Genomic DNA, 25236 nt, shown 5'->3' with positions numbered 1-25236 from the left:
GAAAAGAAAAATATGGGAATAGGAAGAACGATATACCGTTACAGTAAGTATTTCTCTTTTTGTTTCTATCTAAATGATGTAATTTGACTTGACACAAAATTTAAGAAGAAAAAAAAAAGATTTTTAAAACATGTGGTCCTAAAAATTTAGGGTCAAAAGTTTTGTGGGTCATGATATTTTTATGCCTATATAAAAGCTTTTTATTAAGGGTAAAGTTTGTAAAATGAAAGTTTAGAATTAAATTGTTTTCAAATATAAAAATATGTTATTTTTTTTGTAACGGACTAATAAAGAAAGTTATCATTTAAATTGTAACGGAGGGAATATTACTTATTATAAGCATATACGTCAATTTACAACAGCTGTGAACAAGTAGGCGGAAGTAAAGTGATGAAATCACTATTCCATTTTCTTGATTTCTTGTTCACGGTCTAACATTTCCCCTTGTTGTTATTGTTCTACTCCTCTATCACCTTTAGAACCAGTTAATTTGCTGTGCTTGAAGAATTTTTGTTGTTAGCTAACTCCACGTCAGTTTCCTTGATACTTTCAGTCAGCTCCTCCAAAGGTTTATACTTATAAAACCAGACACATATCATGTAATATATGAGATTTAAAACCTGTACTCCAGTCACAAGCCAGTAATAATAATCCAATTTTCCCTTGTTGAGATTCCGGTCAGGTAGCCAGTTGTGCTCGTTACCGGTATAATTGTGAACTACAGATACCATGAGAGTGCCTAAATAATTTCCAAAAGATGTTGTTAACGAGTTGAGTGCAGCTGCAGTACTTCTCATGCTCTCTGGAGATTGATCAATGAGGAATTCAAGGTGCCCAACTGCCATGAATACTTCTGCAGCTCCATGGAGGCAATACTGTGGAACCAACCAAAATACACTAATAGGTATAACAGTAGTAGGTTGGTCAATTAAGCCATGTTGTGCAGCCACAGCTTTACGTTTGATCTCAACCAATGCTGAAACGATAGTGGCAATGATGTTAATTGCAAAGCCTATGCCCATTCTTTGTAAGCAAGTAATTCCTGCTGGATTTCCTGTGAAGCGACGAGCAAATGGTAAAAAGATACGCTCATATAGAGGAAGACCCATGAGTACAGTTAAGACAGTAAATATTGATAGGCTGGCAGGAGGTATTTGAAAGTTGTGGGATATATGGCGATCCATGCTGCGAGCTTGTAGGATTGTAAAGCTTCCCAAATGTGAATGTGAAGTGATTAGCAGTATTCCCGCAGCCCAAACTGGCAACATTCTAAAGATGCACTTGAGCTCTTCAACCCTATGCACAGTAGCTACCCTCCACAGGTTTGGCTTGTTCGACGACCCATTTATGTCATCACCATCAACGACCACTGCTGCTCGATCAAGCCACCTTGATTAAGATCAGCATTAAACAAGTAGGTTAATTAATGCCTGACCGAAATTAAAAGGAGTAGAATTAAACACTACTCATTCGGTTTCAATTTAAAAGACACACTTTCTTTATTAGTCCGTTCCAAAAAATCAATTTAACTTTAAACTTTTTATTTTACCACTTTACTCATAATGAGAAGTTTTAATAGCCACACAAATATTATGGCTCCACTAAGCATTTGCCACTTAAGCTTTTAGCATCACTTGCTTCAAAAGTCTTTCTTTTTTCTTAAACTTTGTGGCAAGTCAAACTAAATTATCTAAATTGAAACGTGGGGAGTATCAGCTAGTACCTCCCTCCATTTAAATTTATGTGAACTCATTTCACAAGGCACAAATTTTATGAAATAAATGAAGACTTTTGAAGCTTGTGGTCCTAAACAAGGTACAATATTTATGTGGCCAGTGGCGTAACCACCTTATGTTAAGAACTTCGCCAAAATATTATATTGCGTATATACGTTAAATATTACTTATATGGTTATATATATTATACTTTGAACACCCTTAACACAATTGAGTGAGACAGTTTAGCGGTTCAGGGTGTTTAAATGAAGTGTTATTCACGAGTTCAAAATTCTGCCCATTTTGTTTGCCAAAACTAAATGGAGAGCACCATGTATGGTCTATTTGATTCTTTTGCAATCTAAAAAATTCCTAATAAAATAACTCTTAAAACTTAAAATTTGTTTAAAAATAAATAATTAATATTAAAAGTAATTTTTTTAACTAAAAGTTATTTTCTAAATAAGTTTTATAATTTAAAAGTTAAGATCTACAAAAAATTGTGTACATCATTCATCGGCAAACAAAATTATTGACTTGTTTAAAGTTTGAATATCATTGGTAGAATTTCTGGCTACGCCACTATATGTGGCTATACTCACTACAAAAAAACAGTTTATTTGCGGCGATTTTATTACGGGAGTTATTATTAACCTCCCCAAATTGTATCTAATTAGGGGAGGGGGGTCTTATTAACCTCAGCACTAAAATTCAATTTGCGGCATTTAGAAACCTCTGCTAGCCTTAAAAAAAGGCGCTAACAATATAAATCTCTGCTAGCCTTTATTTTTATCTTTCCCTCTTTTTTCCAGAAATGTCCGCCAACAATAGAAATCTCCGCTCTTCACTCTAATGATTTAGGGTTCGCTTTCCAGATTCTTTCTCCTCCTGAAATGGCAAGTTCTCTTTCTTTCTTTAATCTCCCATTGTCTTTCACTCTAACGATTTAGGGTTTACTCTACGTTGCGATTTAATGTGATATCTGATTGTGAAAATATTTGTGCGAAATATTTGTGCATTGCGAAAATAGTTGTGTGAAATCAGTGTCTGCATTGCGAAAATAGTTGATATCCGATTTTAATTCCTCTAAGTTTGATATTTGTGCGATTTTAATGTGAATTCCAGCAATTACAACTCGAATTGAAGCATGTTTGTCACCGAATCTCCTAACAAAAGGTACAACTCGAATTAGAGCTTTCTACCCTCTCCTTCCTAATCTGTTTATATCCGATTTTAATTCCTCTAGGGTTTTGATTACGTTTTCCTAATATCTGAATTTCAATAGTTTCTGCATGTGATTTGATTTAGGTTTCTCTGCTCCAATTTCAATAATTTTTTCATGTGATTTGATTTAGGTTCTCTCTGCTCCTTTTTTGTTATAGAAGAAGAAGAAGAAGGTTTCTTCTTATTTCTGATATGATGAACTAAGAAGAAAAAGAAAGCTACTAAGAAGAAGTAGACAATTTTTGTGTTTAAGTTTAGTTTTTGAGATTAATGACAATACTATCTCTCAATTGCTTATGATTCTATAATATGTGGATGTTACTTAACATTTATGCATCTTTAGTATTATGTTAATGCCTCTTAAAATTTATTTAATATAATTAAAATATTGTATTAGAAAAACAGGTATCCCCACAATTGCCCTGCCAAATAAAAGGTCTTCATAGAATAGGGAAGGTTACAACTGCCATTAAATAAACAAATTGAGGGGGTTAAAGCTGTCGCGAAATAGAGCTTGCCATATTTCGAAGATATATTGCGGCGGTTTTAAACCCCGTTGAATATTTTTACAAGTTTCGCATTGATTAAAATTTTAATTTGTGGGGGTTAAACCGCCGGAAAATAACCTCCGTTAAATGGTTACGGCGGCCTGTAAAAAATTGCCGCAAAATAATAGCGGCGAACCTTACAGCTGGGGTTTTGAAGACCGCCGCAATATCAATTAGTGGGGGTTGCTGACCGCCGCAAAACGTGAAAATACCCTCCGCAAATAGACTATTTTTTGTAGTGACTTATTATGAAATTTATGGTCTTAAATATGCTATAATATTTGTTTGGCTACAAAAACTTCTCATTAAATTTAAAATTAGAAGTTTATTTTAAATTTTTTCCAAATTAAGAAAAGGGTCATTCTTTTTAGAAAAATCTAAAAAGGAAATATTATTACGTAAAGTAGTATGGAGAGAGTATGTTGTTATAGACATGATGTATGTGATGGTGTAATAATTTTAATAGCTGGCTAGCTGAGAAATACATGATCCGGAACTAAAATATGGTTCTTTTGGATTCAAAGAACCAAAATGTGTGGAAACAAATTGGTGACCAAAATATATATAAAGCCTTACCTAAAGACGTTATGCTTTAACGACCGTTTGCTTAGTTAAGTATACCGCCTTTAGCTAAGGCGTTATATTTGAACTCAAACAGGCGGGAAAGTATAGCGCACTAACAAAAGACGCTATAGTATAATGCCTATTGTTAAGGCGCTATACTAACATTTCATAAACAAACAAACAGCGAATCCTCGTGGCAAAGAGCAAAGAGCCCTTTGTGAAATGAGAGATAAGACATGTCAAGAATCCTCGTGGCAAAGAGCAAAGAGTCCTTTGTGAAATGAGAGATAAGACATGTCAAGAATCCCATGGCAGTAGGTATAAGATTATATCATTATTTTTGTGAAAGTTTTAGAAAAAGGACCATGAGAAACAGTGAATGAGCTGTTGGAGTTGAGGTGATGAGATCATAAAGTTAAAATTAACATAGCAAAGAGGAGAGTATAGGACCATGGCGTGTGAAGTAGTAATTGCCTAAAAGAGGAAAAGTTTTCTCTTGAAAATTGGAGAAAATTTTAAGACATGATTTTTTATTAAAAAGTTGAAAGATGAGTATTTTGAAAGCTGGAGTTTTGTGGAAGGAGGGAGGCTTGAGACTTTGACCGGTTCTTAAAATTTGAAAATTGAGGGACACTCGATCTTTGGAATAGTTTTACAAAATATAGTTGTATTGGCAATACAATAAAATATGGTTGAGTTGGGAAAAAGTAAAAAAAGTCATATAAAAATTGTGCTATGCGACAGTAATGACAACAAAATAACATTTGACTTTGATCTTGAATAAATAGATTTCTAAAGTTAAATTCAAAAATTGTGATAAATCATATAAATATTATGCAAATACAGTAATTTCTCGTGTAACAAAACAAAATAATTCTTTTTGTGTCAAATCACAGCTAGTGCCGAATCACTTCTGGTCCATTTCATATTTTTGTTAGTACATCGCCTTAACAAAAGACGTTATACTATAGCGCCTTTTGTTAGGGCGCTATACTTTCCACTCGTTTGAGTTCAAATATAACGCCTCAGCTAAATGCGATATACTTAACTGGGCAAACGGCTGTTAAGGTATAGCGTCTTTAGATAAAGCTTTATATATATTTTGATCACCAGTTTTTTTCCCCACACATTTTGGTTCCGGACTCAAGAAACCACATTTTGGTTCCGGACTCAAGAAATACACATGCCACAACATTTTTCCATTGAAAAGACGGGCTATATATTACATAATGGAGTATGCTATAAAGTATTCTGAAATGCTCTTACCTGAACTGGTTAGTGTGCAGAAGCCTGCCATCGGATGAGATAATAGCATCCAACTCTCTGTTCTGATATAATAAAGCAGGATCAGTAACAACGACGTTCCTTTTCTTCACTGAGGCAACAATAACTTGTGCCAATCTAATCAAAGGACTTCCTCCTGGTTTTACTTTTCTGTAAAGAGATGACCCTAGGACAAAAGCAACAATTGATAATGCCATGGCAATGGTAGGAAGTCCTAAACCCAAACCCCAACTCACATTGTCTTGGATATAGACTACTATGGTTAGAGCAGCAAGTGTAGCCACTCCCATGCAGAAATAATACCAGTTGTAGAAATTCCAACTTTGAGACTGATCATGTTTAGATTTTTTCAAGTCAAATTGGTCTGCAGCAAAGGTGACAACGCAAGGCCTAAGTCCCCCAGCACCAATAGATGTCAGGAGAAGACAAACATAAAGGACCCAAAGCTGCAGATGGGAAGCTTCTACGCAGTTCTGCTGTGTTGGACATGGTGGAGGACGGAGCTGCGGCATGATTGCTGATATGGTAATACTTATCATCCCCTGCAAACACACACACACAGTTGAGAATTTTGTTCTTTTACCGATTGGATCAGTCACAGAAAATTAAATGTACGTACCAGCTCATAAATAATGGAACCAATGATAATTGTCCAAAATCGGCCGGCATAAGAATCAGCAATAAGAGCACCAATAAGTGGAGTGAAACTGGAAGTGCCACCAAAGTTGGTGAGGGTGTTGGATGCCTTTACCAAAGGCAAGTTTAGCACCTGTGTTAGGTATGTTATCATGTTGGCATGAAAACCAACGCCGGCAAATCGGTCACATACTTCATTTGCTGTCACGGAGAATAATCAACTCTATCAATTCATACTTAGTTAAGCTATAGCTAGTTTATACATTTGCATTTTTCATACTAACATTAACATAGTTGCCTTGCCTGTTTATTTATAATATGGTATATAGACCAGCGAATCGATTTGGCCCAAAAATAACAAGTGAACGAAAATAGAGGTAAGATTATTAAAAGAAATTTAAAAAGATAACAAGCCTGACTAAAAACTTAACCTTTCCGATGACAAGGGTAAATGCAATGATGTTTCAATTGAGCGTAATAAGAGAATAGATCATAGATTTTGTGTAAAGAAAGCTTCATGTCCCTACAATGAATTTTAATCCTTGTCATCAATGATGATTCTATTTATAGTTCTAATCAGGGAGACAGGATCCTCAAATCAAACTCCTCTTGAATGAGAATAAAATCGTCATTGATGGCTGCATAACGGTTGGTCTTGAATGTTGATATTATCTGTAATGGCTGCTCATTAAATGCTACCCGATATCAAATCTTTGAATCTTTATTTCCCGCTACTCTGCCGTCGGGATCCAACTAACACCAACCACACACTCGCGCCCGGTTGCCAGTCACCTCTGACTCACGTTCTACCTGTCTTTGATTCCACGTGTCATCTAATCTTTCCGCTAACTCACTGACCAATTTTACCCCATACAGATAGTCTCCTTACTTTTCGGTGACGCAACTCAGTGTTACCGGGAAATAGATAAGAGTTCTTTTCTTGGAGAGAAAGTTCCTCTAAATCATGAAAAGGCGCATGTATTCTCGCATTTAATAAGCCGAACATGTGTTGTTCGTAATTTATCAAGTAATTTCTCCGGTTTTTGAGATAATCATGACTACAATTTTTGTCGTCTATAACTTCTCCATTACTCATTATTTTTATTCTTTACTTTCACAACTCTCAAAAGTCCTTCTTTACCGAATCTCTCTAGAACTTTTCTGCAACACTCAACATCCTCAGTAAAAACTTATTCACAGATCTTTTACCACCATGTCTTCTCATAATGCTATCTTTGAAAATGCCGGCCTTCTCTTCGGTAGAGGCCCAAAGAAAAATAAAACCAAAGAGGTTGACGTTGAGTCTGAACCTCCAACCATAAACACCATCATACCACTTCATTTTAGCACAACATCTGATCACCAAGAACGCAAACCACCTCTAAACTCAAAAAGTGACAGGTTCTGGCATGTCCGTAGATACTTTTTTTCCATTCGCCCTTCAAACCTTCATGGTGTGAAGAGGAATGTAATTGGGGTAACGTCAAATTTGTTATCTCTGATGCGGTAGAATGAGTTACCTACTGGAACTCGGGGTTCACGCATGTCTACACGTACCCATTTACTTTGGGTCCTTTCACCTTAGGAGCGGGTGAATGAATTGATCCAATAATTATAGAATTTTGCCACCGGTATCAAGTTTGCTTGGAACAGGTAGGCCCATTCATATGGTGTACGGCGGCCTACCTCCGCCAACTATACGTAGGGGTGTGCATTCGAATCGGTTTATCGATAAATCGAATCGATTATTTATTATCGATTTATCGATTTTGATTTCGAAATTTTTCTTATCGAGTTATCGCTTTCGATTTCAATTTTGTCCTCTTCGATTATCGGTTTATTGATAAACCGATAAGATATACTAAAAAGACAATTTTTTTTACCCTTATTCTATAATACCCTTTCCTTTACCCTAAATCTCTAACCCTATTATTTCCTCTACCACATTTAAGGAATGATCATATTTAAAGCTCAAGGGAATGAAGTTCAAACTAATGGAAAACAGAATAGCCATGATGATGTATTTTGTTTTGTTTTTTTATACCGTTGGAGTGTTGGTGTCATACATTTGATCCCTTGCTTTAGTTTCATTGCATGTGCTTGTTGATACAATTTTTATGTTATAAACGGTGTTCATCTTATTTTAGCTTCTTTTTGTCCATATTAGTTAGGCGTGCTTATAGCGATATACTTTTCATGGAATCTCGCAAATTTTCTTATTGGTGTAATCGATAACCGAATCGATAAGCCCAAAAATTGATAAATCGAAATCGAAAAAATTGAAACTTTATTGAAACGATAACGATAAGCATATATACAAATCGATAATCGATAAGTAATTATCGATAAGAGTCAAAATCGAATCGATAAATCGAATGCACACCCCTAACTATGCGCTAAAACTGGGTGTGTTGAATCTCAGCAAGCATGGCCACCACACCCTTCTTACTAGTGTTGACAATGACCGTGGATGGATGGAACGGTTCATTTTCATTGCTACTAGGGACATCATCTCGGCACAACGTTAGGTTTTTCGGAATCAGGAACCTTTTCCGTAAATCTTCGTATATTTATTTCTTTTGTGAAAAAAAAAATTCTCCTTAGCTGACATTTTATTTTCTTTAGTTTTCTTCGTTCCAGCTACTCGCTGGGAACCATCAGGGGTTCAAGTCCTGGACTGAAGGGTACAGAAGATTCTGGATATTACCACGCCAGAATCCTGACGGTGGAAAGAGATGGCTCCCAAATACGGGTGGAGAGCCAAGAACCATGGTATGCAAGGAATTTTCTTTATTTTAATCTCGACAACTTAAGAATAATTTGTTAACTGTTCTTTTGTTCCACACAGTACTTCCGAAGTGTTCCGTCGTGTGCCCCGACATCACGTCTCTCGATGACCTCAAGGAGGTCAAACAAGTAACATAAAGTGCCCTTAGCCAAAGTAGGGCTCGCAGATCTACTCGAGCCTCTGGCGAGAGTGACTCCTCTTGAAGCCCCCAATCTAAAAGTAAGAAACCAGAGAAGAAATGTACCTCCTCGACTGAGGATCAGGAGAAGAGGGTGAGAAAATCATCAACTGAACTGGTCACATTAGTCATTGATGATAAAGAAGGGGCTAATGATGAAGGCGTCCCTCTTCATAGGAGAAAAGGCTGAAAATTAGTGCAATTAAGGCTAAAAACGAAGAGCTCCAAGCCAAAATTGAGAAGCTCAATGAAAAACTCCAGGACCAAGAAGATTACCTCGTCTGCGATAAGACCTACGCCATGTATCATATGAAGAGGAAGACTTTGAAAGAGGCCAAAGAAGGCATTGCCAATATTGATGACTACGTTGCCTAGGCCGAGAACTGGAGGTAACCGCTCATGACAACCTTCCTGCTTGTCCCGCTGCATCTGACTCCTCGAATACTAATTCTGAGTATTCGGGATCTGAAGGGGAAATCGAAGAAGATGAAGGCCCCGAACCGGTAGTGGTACAACCTTCTTGCACCAGAGAAAATGAAGACCCTTCTCTCTCTTCGGGTTCCGGCAACAAAAGAATGATGTATAAAATTTTTCTTTTAACTTTTGTAATTATGTCAAAACTTTTTACTAAGTTTTGGCACTCTATTTTGATAAAAGAAACTCTTTGCCTAAGTGTTGTGCAAAAACATTCCTTTTCATTTAATTAAGAAAGTTATGGGAATATTTTCGCATTTGATACCCTTCGATTCCTGGCATAAATTCTTCCAAAATCTACCATTTACTATGAGGGTTTCATAAGAGAAGGCCCTTATGTTTACAGTACTCCTGAAGAGGACATCTCATGTTCATTCCGGCTCAAGCATTTGAAGTTTTTATTAACTCTCAAAGGATAATATAAATTGACTTATCATTCGGACAAGAAATAAGATAAGAATAAAAGGTGATTTATTCCTTCTATCTTTAAGAGCACATTTACATAAACATCTATTTATTCAAATAAATAAAGCTGCCAATACACGTGGCTAACTTATACAACTTATTTCTATAGAGCTGATCATGCATTCCCCGGGGCCTGATAAGATATTGATCCTGGTTCTAACGGTTCACAGTGTATATGGCACTCTTGGTGCTGTATCATGTATTACTCCCCCAGTGTTCGAATACTAAGTATGAGAATTTAAACACTGGAAGTCTTACATTCACGGAAGGCCTTTTCCTTCATTTTATACTTTATACTGATACCTCATCGGTGGAGACAACTTGTGGATGGCTAAATATTCTTTAAGTTTTAGGAGGCAAAGTTTGCCATCGAACCAAAGATTATTTAACCATCCACAAGTTGTTTGCCACACGAACTTATGGTCGTCGATCCAGTGGTGGAGGAACTTTAGCGCCTTGATATTGACTGTCTTGCATTTGCTGATGATCCTCCCCTCGTAGTATGCTTTAAATTTCTGCCTCGTTAAAAACCTTGCTAGAAAAAACCTGATTGGGACAAAAATTGTTCGAAGGACAAAATAGTGCAGCATATACTTTCAGTACCAGCGAGGATCTTCAACAATAATACCTTTTCAGGTGATTCACGTTCCAATTGCTTGGTATTTTGACCCCATCTTGATTTTCCAATTCGTATGAGCCTTTACCAGTTATTAATGAAATACGATAATGTCTTTCCCCTGTTGGTCCCAGCTTCCCGATGTTAACTTCTCGAGTGTTTTGAGTAACCTTCCTCAGAATCAAATATCCAAATTTGAAATAATAGAGATTTGCCATATGTTTGTAATACCTCTCCATCATTTACTTTTGGGCCACTATCCTCATGTATGCCAGATTCCGGTGATCCTCAAGCAAATCTAACTTGACCAGCAATGCTTCGTTGTTTGTTTCTTCGTTTGTCCGAGAAAACCTTAAGGTAAGCTCCCTTACCTCCATCGGTGTCACATACTCTATACCATATACGAGGGAAAAATGTCTCACCCGTGCTTGAATTCGTCGTGGTTCAATATGCCCATAGCACGCCCGGAAGTTCATCTGGTCATTTGCACTTGGCATCTTCTAACCTCTTTTTAAGATTTTGAATGATTACCTTGTTGGTTGACTCCTCCTGCACATTAGCACTCGGATGGTATGGTGAAGATGTAAGTCGTTTGATTTTTAATCATTCTAGAAACTTTGTGACCTTTGAACCTACGAGCTCCGGCCCGTTGTCACAAACAATCTCTTTTGAAATTCCTAATCGGCAGATAATGTGGTACCATATAAAATCAACTACTTCTCGTTCTTCAATTTACTGGTAAGCATCTAATTCAACCCACTTATTAAAATAATCAGTTAAAACCAAAAGAAATTTTACCTTATCGGGTCCTTGTGGCAAAGGACTGGCTATGTCAATTCCCATTTTATGAATGGCCATGGTGACACCACCGAATGCAAAAGTTCTACTGGCTGATGCACTAACTCTGCATGGTGTTGACATTTGTCGCACTTTTGTACAAATGCTTTAGCGCCTTATTCCATCCAGGTCTAGTAGTTACCAGCCTTGACTAACTTGAGAACCAGTGAATCTGTGCCCGAATGATTTTTGCAAACTCCTTTATGAACTTCTCTCATCCCGTAATCAACCTCTAAGGCCCCTAGACACCGAGACAATGGTCCTTAGAATGACATTTTGTACAACTATCTGTCAACAAGACAGTAGCGAGCTGCTTTGGTCCATAGTGCCCGAACTACTTTTGGGTCTTCGGGTAGTTTACCATGTCTGAGATATTAATAAACTTGTTTCTCTAGTCCCAAATCAAGTTGGTTGAATTTACTTCACAGTAGTCGTCCACATCCAACATCGAATGCAAAAATTGGACGACCGCACCGAATCAGAACCTTTCATCTCTGTGGATGAACCCAAATTAGCCAATGCCTCTACCTCTACATTTTCCTCCCTCGGAATATGTATGATTGACCACTCTTTTAATCGTATAAGTAATTATCTTGTTCAAGTATTGCTGCATGCGCTCTTCTTTGGCGTCGTAAATTCCATAAACTTAGTTTACCACTAGCTGGGAGTCGCATTTGATCTCAATGACCCCGAAACCTAATCCCAGATCTAGTTCAAGCCCTGCAATCAAAGCCTCGTACTTGACTTCATTGTTGGTTAATTATACAGTTCTGACGGCCTGCCTCAGGGTTTCCCCTGAAGGACTATTTAAAAACCCCTGAGGCTGGACCCTTTTAAATTGTTGGCTCCATTCGTAAACACGGTCCAAACTCCCAATGCCATTCCCGATAGCAGCACTGCTTTCGTAGCAGCCAAAGGCAATAACCCAGGACTAAAATCGGCCAAAACCTATGACTTAAATGCAGTCTTGGGCTTGTATTCTATGTCAAAATCACTAACTTCAACTACCCATTAAGCTAATCGACCCGACAACTCAGGCTTGTGAATGATACTCCTTAAAGAAAAGGTTGTCACAACGGCTATTGGGTGGCATGAAAATAAGGCTTCAACTTTCGAGAGGTAACTACAAAAGCTAAGACCAGTTTTTTGAGGTGTAGATACCATGTTTCAACCCCTGATAATACTTTACAAGTGTAATAAATAGGAAATTGCATACCTTCTTCTTCCCAATCCAAGATGGCGCTTACCGCCACTTTCGAGATCACTAGATAAATTAGTATTTGCTCACCTTCCCTTGGTTCTGACAAGAACTAAGCTCTAGATAAGTACCTTCAATGCATGTTGTCATTCTAGAGTCCACGCGAAGTCGTTATTCTTTTTTAAAAGTGAAAAGAAGTGGCACTTCTCCGAGGACCTGGAGATGAACCTTCTTAGAGCCACCGGCCTACCGGTCAAACTTTGTACTTCTTTCACACTTGTTAGCTGGTCCAGGATATCCTCAATGGCTTCGATTTTGTCAGGGTTCACCTCGATCCCTCTTTGTGAGAGTAGAAACCCCAAAAATTTACCGGAGCTAACCCTGAACGCACACTTCTCCGGTTTAATCTTCATATTGTACTTCCTCAGAAAATCGAATGTTTATTGGAGATGTTTCAGATGATCTCTTTCATTTAACGGCTTAACTAACATGTCATCAATATATACCTTTATCGTCTACCTATTTGTTTTTCAAACATTTTATTAACAAGCCTTTGATAAGTGGCTCCGGCATTTTTAAGCCCGAACGGCATCATATTATAGTAATATGTGCCGAAGTTTGTGATGAAAGAAGTTTTTTAATCTCCCGTGTTCATTCTAATTTGATTATACTCGGAATAAACATCAAGAAAATTCATTAACTCGTGCCCGTCTGTAGCATCATCATTTGATCAATGTTCGGCAACGGGAAAGAGTCTTTGGGGCACGCCTTATTCAAATCCTTATAGTCTAAACACATCCTAAATTTGTTATTATTTTTAGGCACTACTACTACGTTAGTTAGCCAATCCAGATACTTTACCTCTCGAATTGGACCAATGTAAAGTAATCAGGTTACCTCTTCCTTAACAAACATGTTTCTTACCTCAGCTATCAGTCGTTTCTTCTGCCTTACAGGAGGAAAGTTTGGATCCAAACTCAATTTGTGGACCGCCACCTCCAATGGGATTCCTGTCATATCTGAATGCGACCAAGCAAAGCAATCAATGTTAGATTTAAGAAAATCTATAAGTTTTAACCTGATCTCAGGACTCAACCCCGTTCTCAAATGGAATTTCCTTTCCAAAAACGCTTCGTACAAAGACACATGTTTAGAGCTCTTCTGCGGTTGACTTGGTTGCATCCATCCCTTCTGGTACATGAAAAGATCTCGGCACCTGATATAATTTCGATGACTTCTCATCTTTATCATCTTCAATTGGCAATGGAGAAGACACCAGTTCCTATAATTGTTATTTGCTGGTTTCTTTGCCCTTGCTGCTGGAAACAGTTACTGCCTTTATCTCCTTTGCCATCGGTTGGTCTTCTCTTATATTTTTGATCCCCTCAGGTGTCAGAAACTTCAACAATTGATGACATGTCGAGGACACAACCATTATCTCGTGTATCCACAGCCTTTTGAGGATTACATTTTAACCCATGTCGGCATCTACCATTTCGAACAAGGTGGTCTTTGTTACGCCTTCGGCACGTGTGGGCAGAAGAATTTCCCTCCGAGTTGTCACTCTCCATTGCATGATTTGGCTGAACTTACTAGATAAACCAAAACACGTTTAATTATGAAATCTAAAACATTGAGAGAGATTACCAAAGAATTATTGTACGGTAGAAGAAGTTCATCATCATCCTCCTCTGTGAAGGTAATTTCATCTTCGGAGACTTTTCGGGCCCTCTTACCGTGAATCACTGATATTTTCGTCTTTTTATTGCTGAAAATGCCACCCTGTTGTCTTTGCTCCCTCCGAAGATCATGTTGATTGTCATTCGAGGTGACCCTGTTGCCGGTTTTGTTAGCTTTGCATTATCCTGGCTTCTCATATAGTTGTTCTTGGTGTGGTCACTTAAGAACCCTCTGAGGTGACCATTTTTTAGCAACGTTGCCACCTCTTCTAGAAGGTGTAGACAAACACTAGTCCTATGACCGTGAGTCCCATAAAATTCGCACTATTGATTAGGATCTCTTTGTCTAGGACTGATCGTATTGGTTTCGGGAACCTGGCTTCTTTAATATTCCTCATTGCCGACACCAAATCTACCAAGCTGATATTAAAATTATAATCAGATAACTTGGGATATGTGGGATCTCGAGACCCTGATACCTTTTTTTCCTGTAATGATCTGCTACTCCGATCGAGATACGTCCTTCTATCAAAAGTGAACCTATCTGATGACTAGAATCCGATATTAAATTCCCATCTCCTCTCTCGTAAGGTTAGAAATGACCTCTAGTGGGTCTCCGGTCCATGTCAAAATCACTTTTGAATTTATCCTGATTTCGATCACAATTTTGTCCTTTGGAGGAGGCCGAGGAGCCAAGTTTATCGTCCTTTATTCTTATCTTCGACTCATAACAGTTGTGAACATCTGCCCATGTGGTCAACTGAAACTCGAGCAAGCTCTCCTTCAACTTTCGGGAGGCATCAGAACTTAGTGGGTTGAGACCCTTTGTAAATGCCCCCACTGCCTACTGGTCCGGAACCACTAGTAACATCTTTTCTTTTAGGAACCGAATAACAAATTCTCGCAGTAGCTCAGATTCTCCTTACGAAAATTTGAATATATATGCTTTTCTAGCCTGGACCTTTCTTGCTCCAGCATGGACTATGATGAACTAATCTGCAACCATTTCAAAAGAAACGATGAATGTTCATGTAGGGGAGAATGCCATGTCAGGACATCTTTCGTGAGGGTTTCTCCGAACATTTTCAACAAAACCGACTCGATCTCATGTTGAACTAAGTCATTTCCTTTCACTGCTGTGGTGTAGGTCGTGATGTGCTCCGATGGATTTGAATTCCTATCATACTTTGGTATATCCGACATCTTAAATCTCTTTGGGATTAACTCTAGTGTCGCACTTGGTTTAAACAGCAACTTCGTATACTTTTTTGAATCTAGACCCTTTAACACCGGTGGTGCACCTGTGATTTGATCCATCCGAGCATGAAACTCCTTCGCGTTCTGTTCCATATGTTCGTTCATTTCTCTCATGAATCTCATAAACTCAATTTTGAAAGGATCACTCAAGTTGTTGTTCCCAGATCCACTACTGGTCCCTTCGGCTTCGTCGAAACTGACTTCATCCATTGGGTTGTTGTTATTTGTTCTTTGAGCCGTCTGATTTGGGAGAACACTAAGAGGAATCTGGGCCCTTCCATTCGCATTGTTGGATGCACCCAACAATGCTTGTTTTAACTACATCATCACCCGATCTTACCTTGAGAGGCGGTCTATTATTGCTTTATGTTGTTCTCTTAAGGGCTTGACCCTTTCAATAACATGTTCATCCTCCGCGTCTTTAGGAGTGGGGCTCTTTCCCAATTACAGACCCTTCGGACCTTGGGAAGGACGTATTTGATCACGAAGTATATGTAACTTGATACCCATTTACCCCGATCATATTTACGTAAGGCTTTCTCAACTTTAAAGTCATCTGCAATTGGGTAGCCCCCCAGGAATAAACATTTTCAAGAGCGGTTCGGGGGCTAGTTCATTGGCAGCCACCTCGGGAGAAGCTATTTCGAGGGAAACTACTTCGGGAGTAGCTGCCTCGGTATCAGTGGTTGGTTGGGAAGAAGAAGCAGCCTCCTGATTTAGAGGTTTTTGCCATTTCTATCTAGAAAGGTTTGAGGATTTGAAGAAAAAAAGGGTAGATTAAGAGTTGAGTGTAATGATTTGGGGAAAATCTGGGTAAAAACCTGGAAATTACTAAGAAAACTTGAAGAACAATGATGAAGATAAGAAAGTTTGACGAAAGTTGGTGATAACTTGAATGATCGAAAGTACAAGCTTGGTCAGAAAGTAGGAAAAGAAAAAAGAATAGAGCTTTTATAGAAAAAAATTCGCGTCGCTTCACATTCAGAGGCAACCAGCCGATGGTTGACACTTGTCTAAAGTCAGAACGGTGCGACTGATGGCACGTTTTGGCTTCTTTGTCGTTTCTATTATAATGTAGGGAAGAAGGAACCAGATAACATTTGTCGTTTCTCATTATTTCGGTAAACCTACCCTTTGAGAAACGAGGGAACTATCTGTGTACGGGTAAAATTGGAGGTAATGAACACCCCGATTCCCGATGGGGCGAACGAAAAAGAGGACGTAAGTGCGTGTATTCAAGATCAAAGGCAGGAGCATCCTGTATCAAAGTTCGAACAAAACACCTGCCCCCGAGCCATCGAGATCATGCCCCCGAACCTGATTCGAATAACGAGACTTCGGAAAGCATGGCCAAACGACCGCACACGATTAACGAAGGGTAGTAATATCCTTGCCCAACCAGATATCATGGCATGAATCTCAACATGTATCAGCGGTAGATCAGTGATTAGCAAAAAGAATGATTTTTACCTTTTTTTAGAATTGTACTTAGGGTAAAACTCCCCTTACTATATAAAAGGAAGTTGATTATTCATTAGACATATTGTAACAGGCATACAAAGGCGATATACATCTATTTTTCTCTGTTCCTAAAGGTTGTTCAAATTTCTTATTTTGGTTCATAAGTTCTTTACAAACACTAGTTAGGAACTAAATGCGAGCTTCTTGTCAAGCCTTTAACCGAGCCCGGACTCACCATTAACATTGGTTTGGTCATTTATTCTGTCTTTTTTTGCTTATCTAACGTTATTAATCATTTGTATTGAATTAACCTACATATCCTTAAACCCGCGTATAAATTCAATTGTTATTCATTTTTAAGGGTAAACAAATATAAATCTGAACGAAAACACTATTCAAAATTTGAAAAATATTCCAACATAATATACTGGAGTTCGAATTTTTTACATGTAAACTTTCAGCATAATATGCTAGAAGTTTATACACAGGTGCTCCGATCTCTAGTATATTATGCTGGAAATTTCCGTGTGTTGGATTTCCAACATATTATGCTGGAAGTTCATACACATGCGCACCCCAATATATCATACTGAAACTTTCCGTGTTACAGCAAAATAATAACTATTTGTCAATAACTCTACAAATGCTGACTATTTTTAAATTACCAACCCGAAAACTGGCTAGCCCGTGCTATTTTTACCTTGTTTCCTGTAACTTCAATTTCTCAAGTTGTTATTTGTTCGGGTGCTACAGTACTGCACGTCCCCTTTTAATATTGCTGTTCGAGTTTAACTAATTAAAGGTCCGACCTAATCATGGTTAGAGTAATAGATATTCTTATTATTTGCTCCCGAAATGTTTCGTCATCCTATATCTAGCAAAATATATATATACACATCCATAAATATGTTAAAAGCCTATATAATAATTTCAAAACAATTCTAGTAAAATAAAAAAGAATTGTAGCTATATTTTCAAATCTAAAAGTGCAATCGTTCCCATTAAGCTTTCGATCCGCTACTAAGTTTGTATTTTATTGCATTACCACATACTCTGTTCTAATAGTCCAAGAATTTGCAGAACTCAATCAAAGAGAACAAAAGGGGACCATATGTCCACTACGTTACATGTGGTGTCGATCATTTTGAATATGTGTGAATAAAAAAATAAGTACAATTTCCCCTCTTAATTTATATGGTACAGTATCATAAATTAGATGCAATATCTTTAAGTTTTTTGAAATATAATTTGCACATTTGAAAACTACACAAAATACTTTAAATCAAATTTTTTAGTAATATAGAATATTTAAAAGGCATATAAAAAGTTCACGATAAAAAATAACTGACAAAGAGAGTAATTGACCAATTGAGTCAGAAAGAGGAATTAATTTCCTACTCAGTTTTCCTAAATTTTAGGACGTGACTGTATTTTCGACTGATTCTCAATTAGTACTTTATAGAGGTGCATAGTACTAAGCATTATTTTACCGAAAATACGTGTTACTCAGTAATATTATTTATCATATATCATATCGTATATTATATATATATACTATATTATAAGTGTGAAGACCTAAAAAAAATAAAAGACCAAAATGCCCATTAAAAACTGAATGGCCATTTTGTCCATCAATCAAATATTACTCCTATAATGTTATTGTGTGCGTAAATGTAATTATACATTTATGTTTTGTTTCTTTCATCTTCCATATTAATAGCCTTTCTATACCTTCTTATATTCTTTACAGCAACATAAATTTTCTTACTTATTAGTGATTGTTTGTATCTTTCATATTCTACTGAAGTAATAATAATTTTCTTCAAAGTATTCTATAAAAGTGCAAAATAAGGTGTCTAAAAATTTTATATAGTAAAGTAAAATAAAATCTCTTCGAAAATAATATTTTTAGTGGTTTTTTTCTTTACCAAACAACTCGTATTCTATCAAAAACTTTCTAATAGAGAACAAGCAACAACAACAACAACGATCCAGTATAATCCCACAAATGGGGTCTGGGGAGGGTAATATGTACGCAGACCTTACCCCTACCCCGAAGGGTAGAGAGAGGCTGTTTCCAGGAGACCCTCGGCTCAAAAAGCAACAGGAGCCGATATATTAGTACCATAAAAATGCATATTAAATAACAACAATACAAGAGATATGAAGAGATATGAAATACAGAATACGAAATACGAAAAAGATGGCTGGTATAGTAAAACTAGCAGGTAAAGCCCTGCATCAATAGACGACCAATGACATTCTTAGTCTAACTCCTAACTCGCTAGTCTCACTCTATTGTGCTGTAGAAATATTTACAACTCTCCCCTAACCAACAACCTTAATACTCGACCTCCATAATTCCCTGTCAAGGGCCATGTCCTCAGTAATCCTAAGTCGCGCCATGTCCTGTCTGATCACCTCTCCCCAATACTTCTTAGGTCGTCCTCTACCTCTCCGCGTGCCCACTACAGCCAGTCGCTCACACCTCCTCACCGGTGCATCAGTGCTCCTCCTCTGAATGTGCCCGAACCATCTGAGTCTTACTTCCCGCATCTTGTCCTCCATGGGGGCCACACCCACCTTCTCTCGAATATCTTCATTCCTAATCTTATCCATCCTTGTATGCCCGCACATCCACCTCAACATCCTCATCTCTGCTACTTTCATCTTCTGGATGTGTGAGTTCTTTACCGGCCAACATTCAGTTCCATATAACATGGCAGGCCTAACCACTGCTCTATAAAACTTACCTTTTAGTAACGGTGGCACTTTCTTGTCACACAAGACTCCCGACGCTAACCTCCACTTCATCCACCCCACCCCTATACGGTGTGTGACATCCTCGTCAATCTCCCCGATCCCCTGAATAACCGATCCAAGGTACTTGAAACTACCCCTCTTGGGAATGACTTGAGAGTCAAGCCTCACTTCAACTCCCGCTTCCGTCGGCTCAACTCCAAAATTTGCACTCGAGGTATTCCGTCTTCGTCCTGCTCAACTTGAAATCTTTAGACTCAAGAGCATGTCTCCAAATCTCTAGCCTCTCGTTGACGTCGCCTCGAGAGAACAAGAAGCATAAGAATATATGTATATTAACAACAAGAGGATTATTGCAGTTTCCTCTTCTGTCTTTTCATTTTTTTAAGTAAGTGTCACTATATCTTTTTATATAAAAGAATTTTAAATTCTTCTCCGAGTCACTATCCCTTGAAGATCTATTTCTACGTGTTTATACAGTGCTGGTCGTTTTATATTTCAAATTAATTTTTCTTTATTACTTCCAACGAGTATTCATGGAATTGTACAAGTTTTTTTTCCCTGAGATATATCATCATCCATGTTAGAACTGATAACTACAATAGATAAATGGTGATATTCAAATTAAAGTTACTGTGCAAGTATCTAATTTTTTTTAGATAGACTCATCCATGTTAGAACTGGTAACTACATTAGACAAATAGTGATATTTAAAGTTTGAAGTCTATTCTAACTTGAGGTCAAATTATTTCGACAATATTTTCTTACAGATTGTATTTTTATCTTTTTGTTAGTTCTTGGAAGAGTTTTAAAGAAAAAATGATATTAATGTAAAAAAATCATGTAAAAAGGCACAAGCATATTAAGCTTATATGGAAAATTTTCAGGACTATATTGAATACCTTTAAATTATCATCTTTTATTCAAATAGGCTAATTATTCATCAAACTGAGCTTGTAATTTTTTCGTTTTATATTTTTTATTACTCATTGTACACATACTTTAATATATTATCTATATTATTTTAAAAAAATCTGTTCTAATTTATATAGGACACACGTGTACGCACGTGTACAGAGACTAGTCATCTAAAATAATGTATAGATAAATTACTATAGCAACAATAACAACAACAATAACAATAACAAGCCAAGTGTAATCTCACTAGTGGAGTCCAGAGAGAGTAATGTGTACGCAGATTTTACTGCTATCTTAAGAAATAGAGACTATAAATTATTTTATTAAAATTAAATTTAAAATTTATTATTTTTAAATACATAAAAGTATTATTTTTTGGGATTGGTTAATTTATTTATTTTAAATTGGGACATATGGAGTATTACTTTGTGTTGAGCGACAAAAAGAAAATCAAGTTGATAAAAAGGGGTGGAGATAAAGATATGAAGAAAGGACATCAAATCAGAAGACCTCGTGATGCAATTTGGAATCACAGTTAAAGTTATACTTGTAGCATAAAACTAAAATGCAACTAGTATTTTAAAAGCCGTGAGTGTGAGGCGGGACCGTTTATCTAACATGGGACGAGACATAAGCACTGAGGTACGAGGCATAAGCCCCATGTATATTTAATTTTAATATTTTATAAATTAATAAAATAAGCATATCAACAAAAAATGCATTAAAATTATAAAAGTTTATATATATATATATATAATAACATGTGCACGAATCATACAAAAATAAATTTAGTTGAAAAAGTAAAAGACGTAAAACTACACTACACATATAATATTACTATGATAGAACCTACATAAGAAAAAATGATAGAACATACATAGAGTGGTAAAAATAATATTCTAGTTCCTAATAATTCAAAAAATATACTAAAAATAAAATATTATTTTAAAAAAATCTAAAACTAGATTACAAGTCACAAATACTTATCGTAAAAATTAGAGTCCGCAAAATAATAAGTTATAGAAAATCAAAAACTAACTTGAAAAGAATAAATAAAAGATTGCAAAAACAAAATGAAGCATAAAGAAGGAAAATGCAAGCACAGAAGAGGTGTATTTATTACTAAGTCAACGACAAAAAGAAAAGATTATGAAATTAGGACAAATAATAAGAAACTTTTGACTTTTTAGATTTTTAGTTTGAGAATTTACTATGAGTTAACTTTTGCATATTAAGTTTTAAAAATAGAATTTATTAATCATTTTTGGCTCAAACTGGAAAGAGTTCTCGGGGCTTATCCAAATGAACACCCAGAACGATGTGACTGTTGGGATATATACTATTAACCATGAGTTTGGTTTAGATATAGTATTTATTATGAAATAATTGTTTATTCAGTTTTAATAAAGTTTTAAATAGATCATATAATAGTCTGTGTCCTTTGCTTATATAGTAGATGATTTAGTGTATAGAGTTTAGCTTATACACGGAAGATTAAATCATCGGTTCTTATAAGTATAAAGTTTGAGTTCACAATCTAATGATGGAACTGGACAAACCATCAGGAATGATTGTAGCACAAGATTAAATATAATTAATCTTGATTATGGGAATGGTTTAATTCCAACTTCTTGTGCTAGTACATTTTGTATGTATTGAACGGACCAGGTAGAGATAAGTATTTTATACTGACTTAATAAAATAAACTCTCTAGCCATTAAATGTACTTATACTCTTAATCTTGATATAATTATTATTAGCTGTGTATATTATTATTGTTTTGATTTATTAAAAGGCGAGATTCTTTCGTGGGTCAATATGCCTGGTAAATTGGATAATAATAATATACATTGGCGAAGTAATAGTTAGTTGATGGAATCCATGTCTCGGTTTAGAGATTGATGATATACCTTTATGAAAGCTTATAAGTTTGCATGTGTAAACCCGGCCGGTGGATTTTGTATCCGACACATGAAATAAGTTAAGCGAAAGTCTAAAGGAAATAATCAATAAATTAAATCGTCAGTAATTTAATTTACTTGATTAGTATCTGAATCTTAATATGGGGAGTTAAATAAGATTTAATGGATGAATTTCGAAATTGGATAAGGAGTGCAATTACGGATTTTTAGTGGAATAATTCGTAATTAATTATGGTAGATATTAATTTCGAAAATTAGAAATTAATTCCATAATTGAAGCCTTGTTAATTAAATTCTGTGGTCCCTACTGTGCCTAAATAATAGGAAATAAAGGAATCATTTTTCTGGTGGAAAAGAAAACCCAACAGGTTTTGGAAAAGGGTCTTAACCCTTAAAACTTGTGCTATAAATACATAAGGTTTTCCACCTAGAGGGATGAGTAGATGGTGGCTGAAATTTTCAGCCAAGTTTTCCTAGAAATTTCGCCCACACGAAATTGCTATTTTCGGGTATTATTTGGGTAACACAGTAGAAGACCGTGGAACGTTCGAGGATCACGATTGTGCTGGTGATGGAGATTCCATTGAGAAGTTATGGAACTGAAGGCTCACGTGGTAGAAGAGATATGTTCACGCTTCAAGAGGTAACCCGTGAAATCCCGTTTATGCTAGTTGTCTAAATTACATGTGATTTTTGATACTGGGATTGCTTCCGCTGCATAGAATAATCCATCAGTGACTTATGCCTAGGCGAATGCCTGGAAGGTTCGGGCTCATATCCCATGATTCTTAAGCCCCGTCAGTATACCTCGGTGTTTTTTTTTTGTTTGTCTCGCTTTGAGGCTCGCCAAGAAATAACCTTTTAAAACACTGATATTATCTAAAATATGAAAGGTTAAAGCACGATATTTGGTGATAAAAGGTATATACAGTTGATTTCTCACTAGGTGTTCGGTACACATATTGCGGTCCGAGTAAATTCGAATTTGCACCCCAAAAAGACCACAAGTGGGTAAACCTCTCCAACAAAGGTGACTTTATACCAGAATTTGAACCAATGACCTTTAATTAAGGATAAAAAAGTACTTATCATTCGACCACAACCTTAATTGGTGTATATCATTTCTCTACCCATGAACAAATTAATATTCTTCCATTTCTTGCACCCCATTATGTAATTGAGGAGACTGTAAGGCGTTCCATTCGCTTGCATGTACGTATTAATTTCTTGGCTTTTAACACGCAAATATGGATTTATTCTAACCTCGTAGAAGTGAATTAATTTAAAAATAGTTCTAATTTTTTGCCATCTTCCCACCAAGTTGTAATACAAATTAGTTAACACTCCAAAAAGGAGAAGAGAAAGATGATTGGAGATGATGAAAATTATTATCGAAGAATGCACACATCCCAGTGAGATGCATGGTAAAAATTTATTTGTACCGAATATTTAATCAAACTAGTAAAAGTATGACATGTATGCATATATATATATTCTTCACTTAATCATGGTTAATTGATGGATCATCTGTCAAATAGTTAGACGCGATAGTAAACATGAACCGGAAAAGAAGATGTTAAGACCAAACTAATATCACCACCAAGAGCGTAGGGTTAAACAGCCATTCATGAATAATAGCTTTAAAATGCTAAAGGAATATAATGAGGGCTAGATTTGAACTATTTTTCGTATCCCTTGTAACAGAACATTTTCTGTAATATAAAGACATGATAAAACTAAAGCTCAGAATTATAATATTGCCAAGTAAAATTAGGTTTCAGTATGTACGAAGTGACAAGGGGAACTCACCCAGTATAAATGGCATAGTTTTGATTCCTCCAAGTTGCTTCTTTTTGCTGATTATTGTCTCCTCCTTCTCCATCTCTTCCTCTTTGTAATTTTCAACTACATTCTTCTCTACTTCCATGCTCTTGTAATCCATTTTTCCCTTTCTGGCTAAAAGATATGTAAGCAAGAAAGGGCTTCTTGCTAGAAGCCACTAGTGATTTGAAGTTTAGTTTGAGAAAGAAGAAGCAAAGCGCAATGCTAAGATGAATGAGCCAAACAAGATTGTGGGGACTATTTATACAAAATGGCTGCATGTGAAGTGTGTCTGATTTTATTGTTTGGTTGCCCCATTATTAATTTTTTTTTCTAATTATTTTAAAACTTTTTGGAATGTCTTCTCATTCTAGATATGAGTCGCTTGTTAGAACCGTGTAATGTTTTCGCTGGCTTCTCTTGAAATTATGTCGTGTTCTAACGAAGATGTGAATCTTGGTAAGTAATTTGAATAGTAGCTGGATGGTAGTACTAGACTATCGTTCCTTATTTCTATCTTAGGAAGGGAGGCTCAGGCAGTGTTTCAAAATGGGTACTTACTACTGTTTCTCAGAAATTAAAAAAAAAACAAATATGTCGAAGCAAAATTGTGGGCATTCTTGGATTTTTTTATTTAAGAATCCGGAAAATCATTTTTATAGTGATAGCTGCATATATGTGATAACCCAACCTCTTGTTTTGGTAAAAATAGTAAGGGCTAAGTTTTCGGACTGGTAATTGAAAAACAACCAGTATTTGTAAAGTTATTAAAAAAATAGCCAATGTTTTGCTAAAAGACAAAGATCCAGCATAATATGCTGGATTATGGACCTCCTGCGTATAAACTTCCAGCATATTATGTTGGAGCTTCACACACGAAATGTTCCAGCA

At 36.4% G+C, this 25236-nt stretch overlaps 1 protein-coding gene across 1 annotated transcript; it reads right to left on the bottom strand.

Moving 5' to 3' along the window:
- Positions 1 to 303: 303 nt before the first annotated feature.
- Positions 304 to 24577, bottom strand: LOC104236675 (protein NRT1/ PTR FAMILY 3.1-like). The gene is made up of 4 exons (XM_070172046.1): positions 24334 to 24577; positions 5955 to 6172; positions 5318 to 5877; positions 304 to 1389 (listed from the first exon to the last, which is right to left on the bottom strand). The coding sequence occupies exons 1-4, from the start codon at positions 24464 to 24466 to the stop codon at positions 486 to 488; spliced, it is 1815 nt and encodes a 604-aa protein (XP_070028147.1). The 5' UTR covers positions 24467 to 24577; the 3' UTR covers positions 304 to 485.
- Positions 24578 to 25236: the final 659 nt, after the last annotated feature.

Source organism: Nicotiana sylvestris, chromosome 4 (assembly GCF_000393655.2).
Source record: "Nicotiana sylvestris chromosome 4, ASM39365v2, whole genome shotgun sequence".
Taxonomy (NCBI): domain Eukaryota; kingdom Viridiplantae; phylum Streptophyta; class Magnoliopsida; order Solanales; family Solanaceae; genus Nicotiana; species Nicotiana sylvestris.
This window is presented reverse-complemented; position numbering and strand designations above follow the sequence as displayed.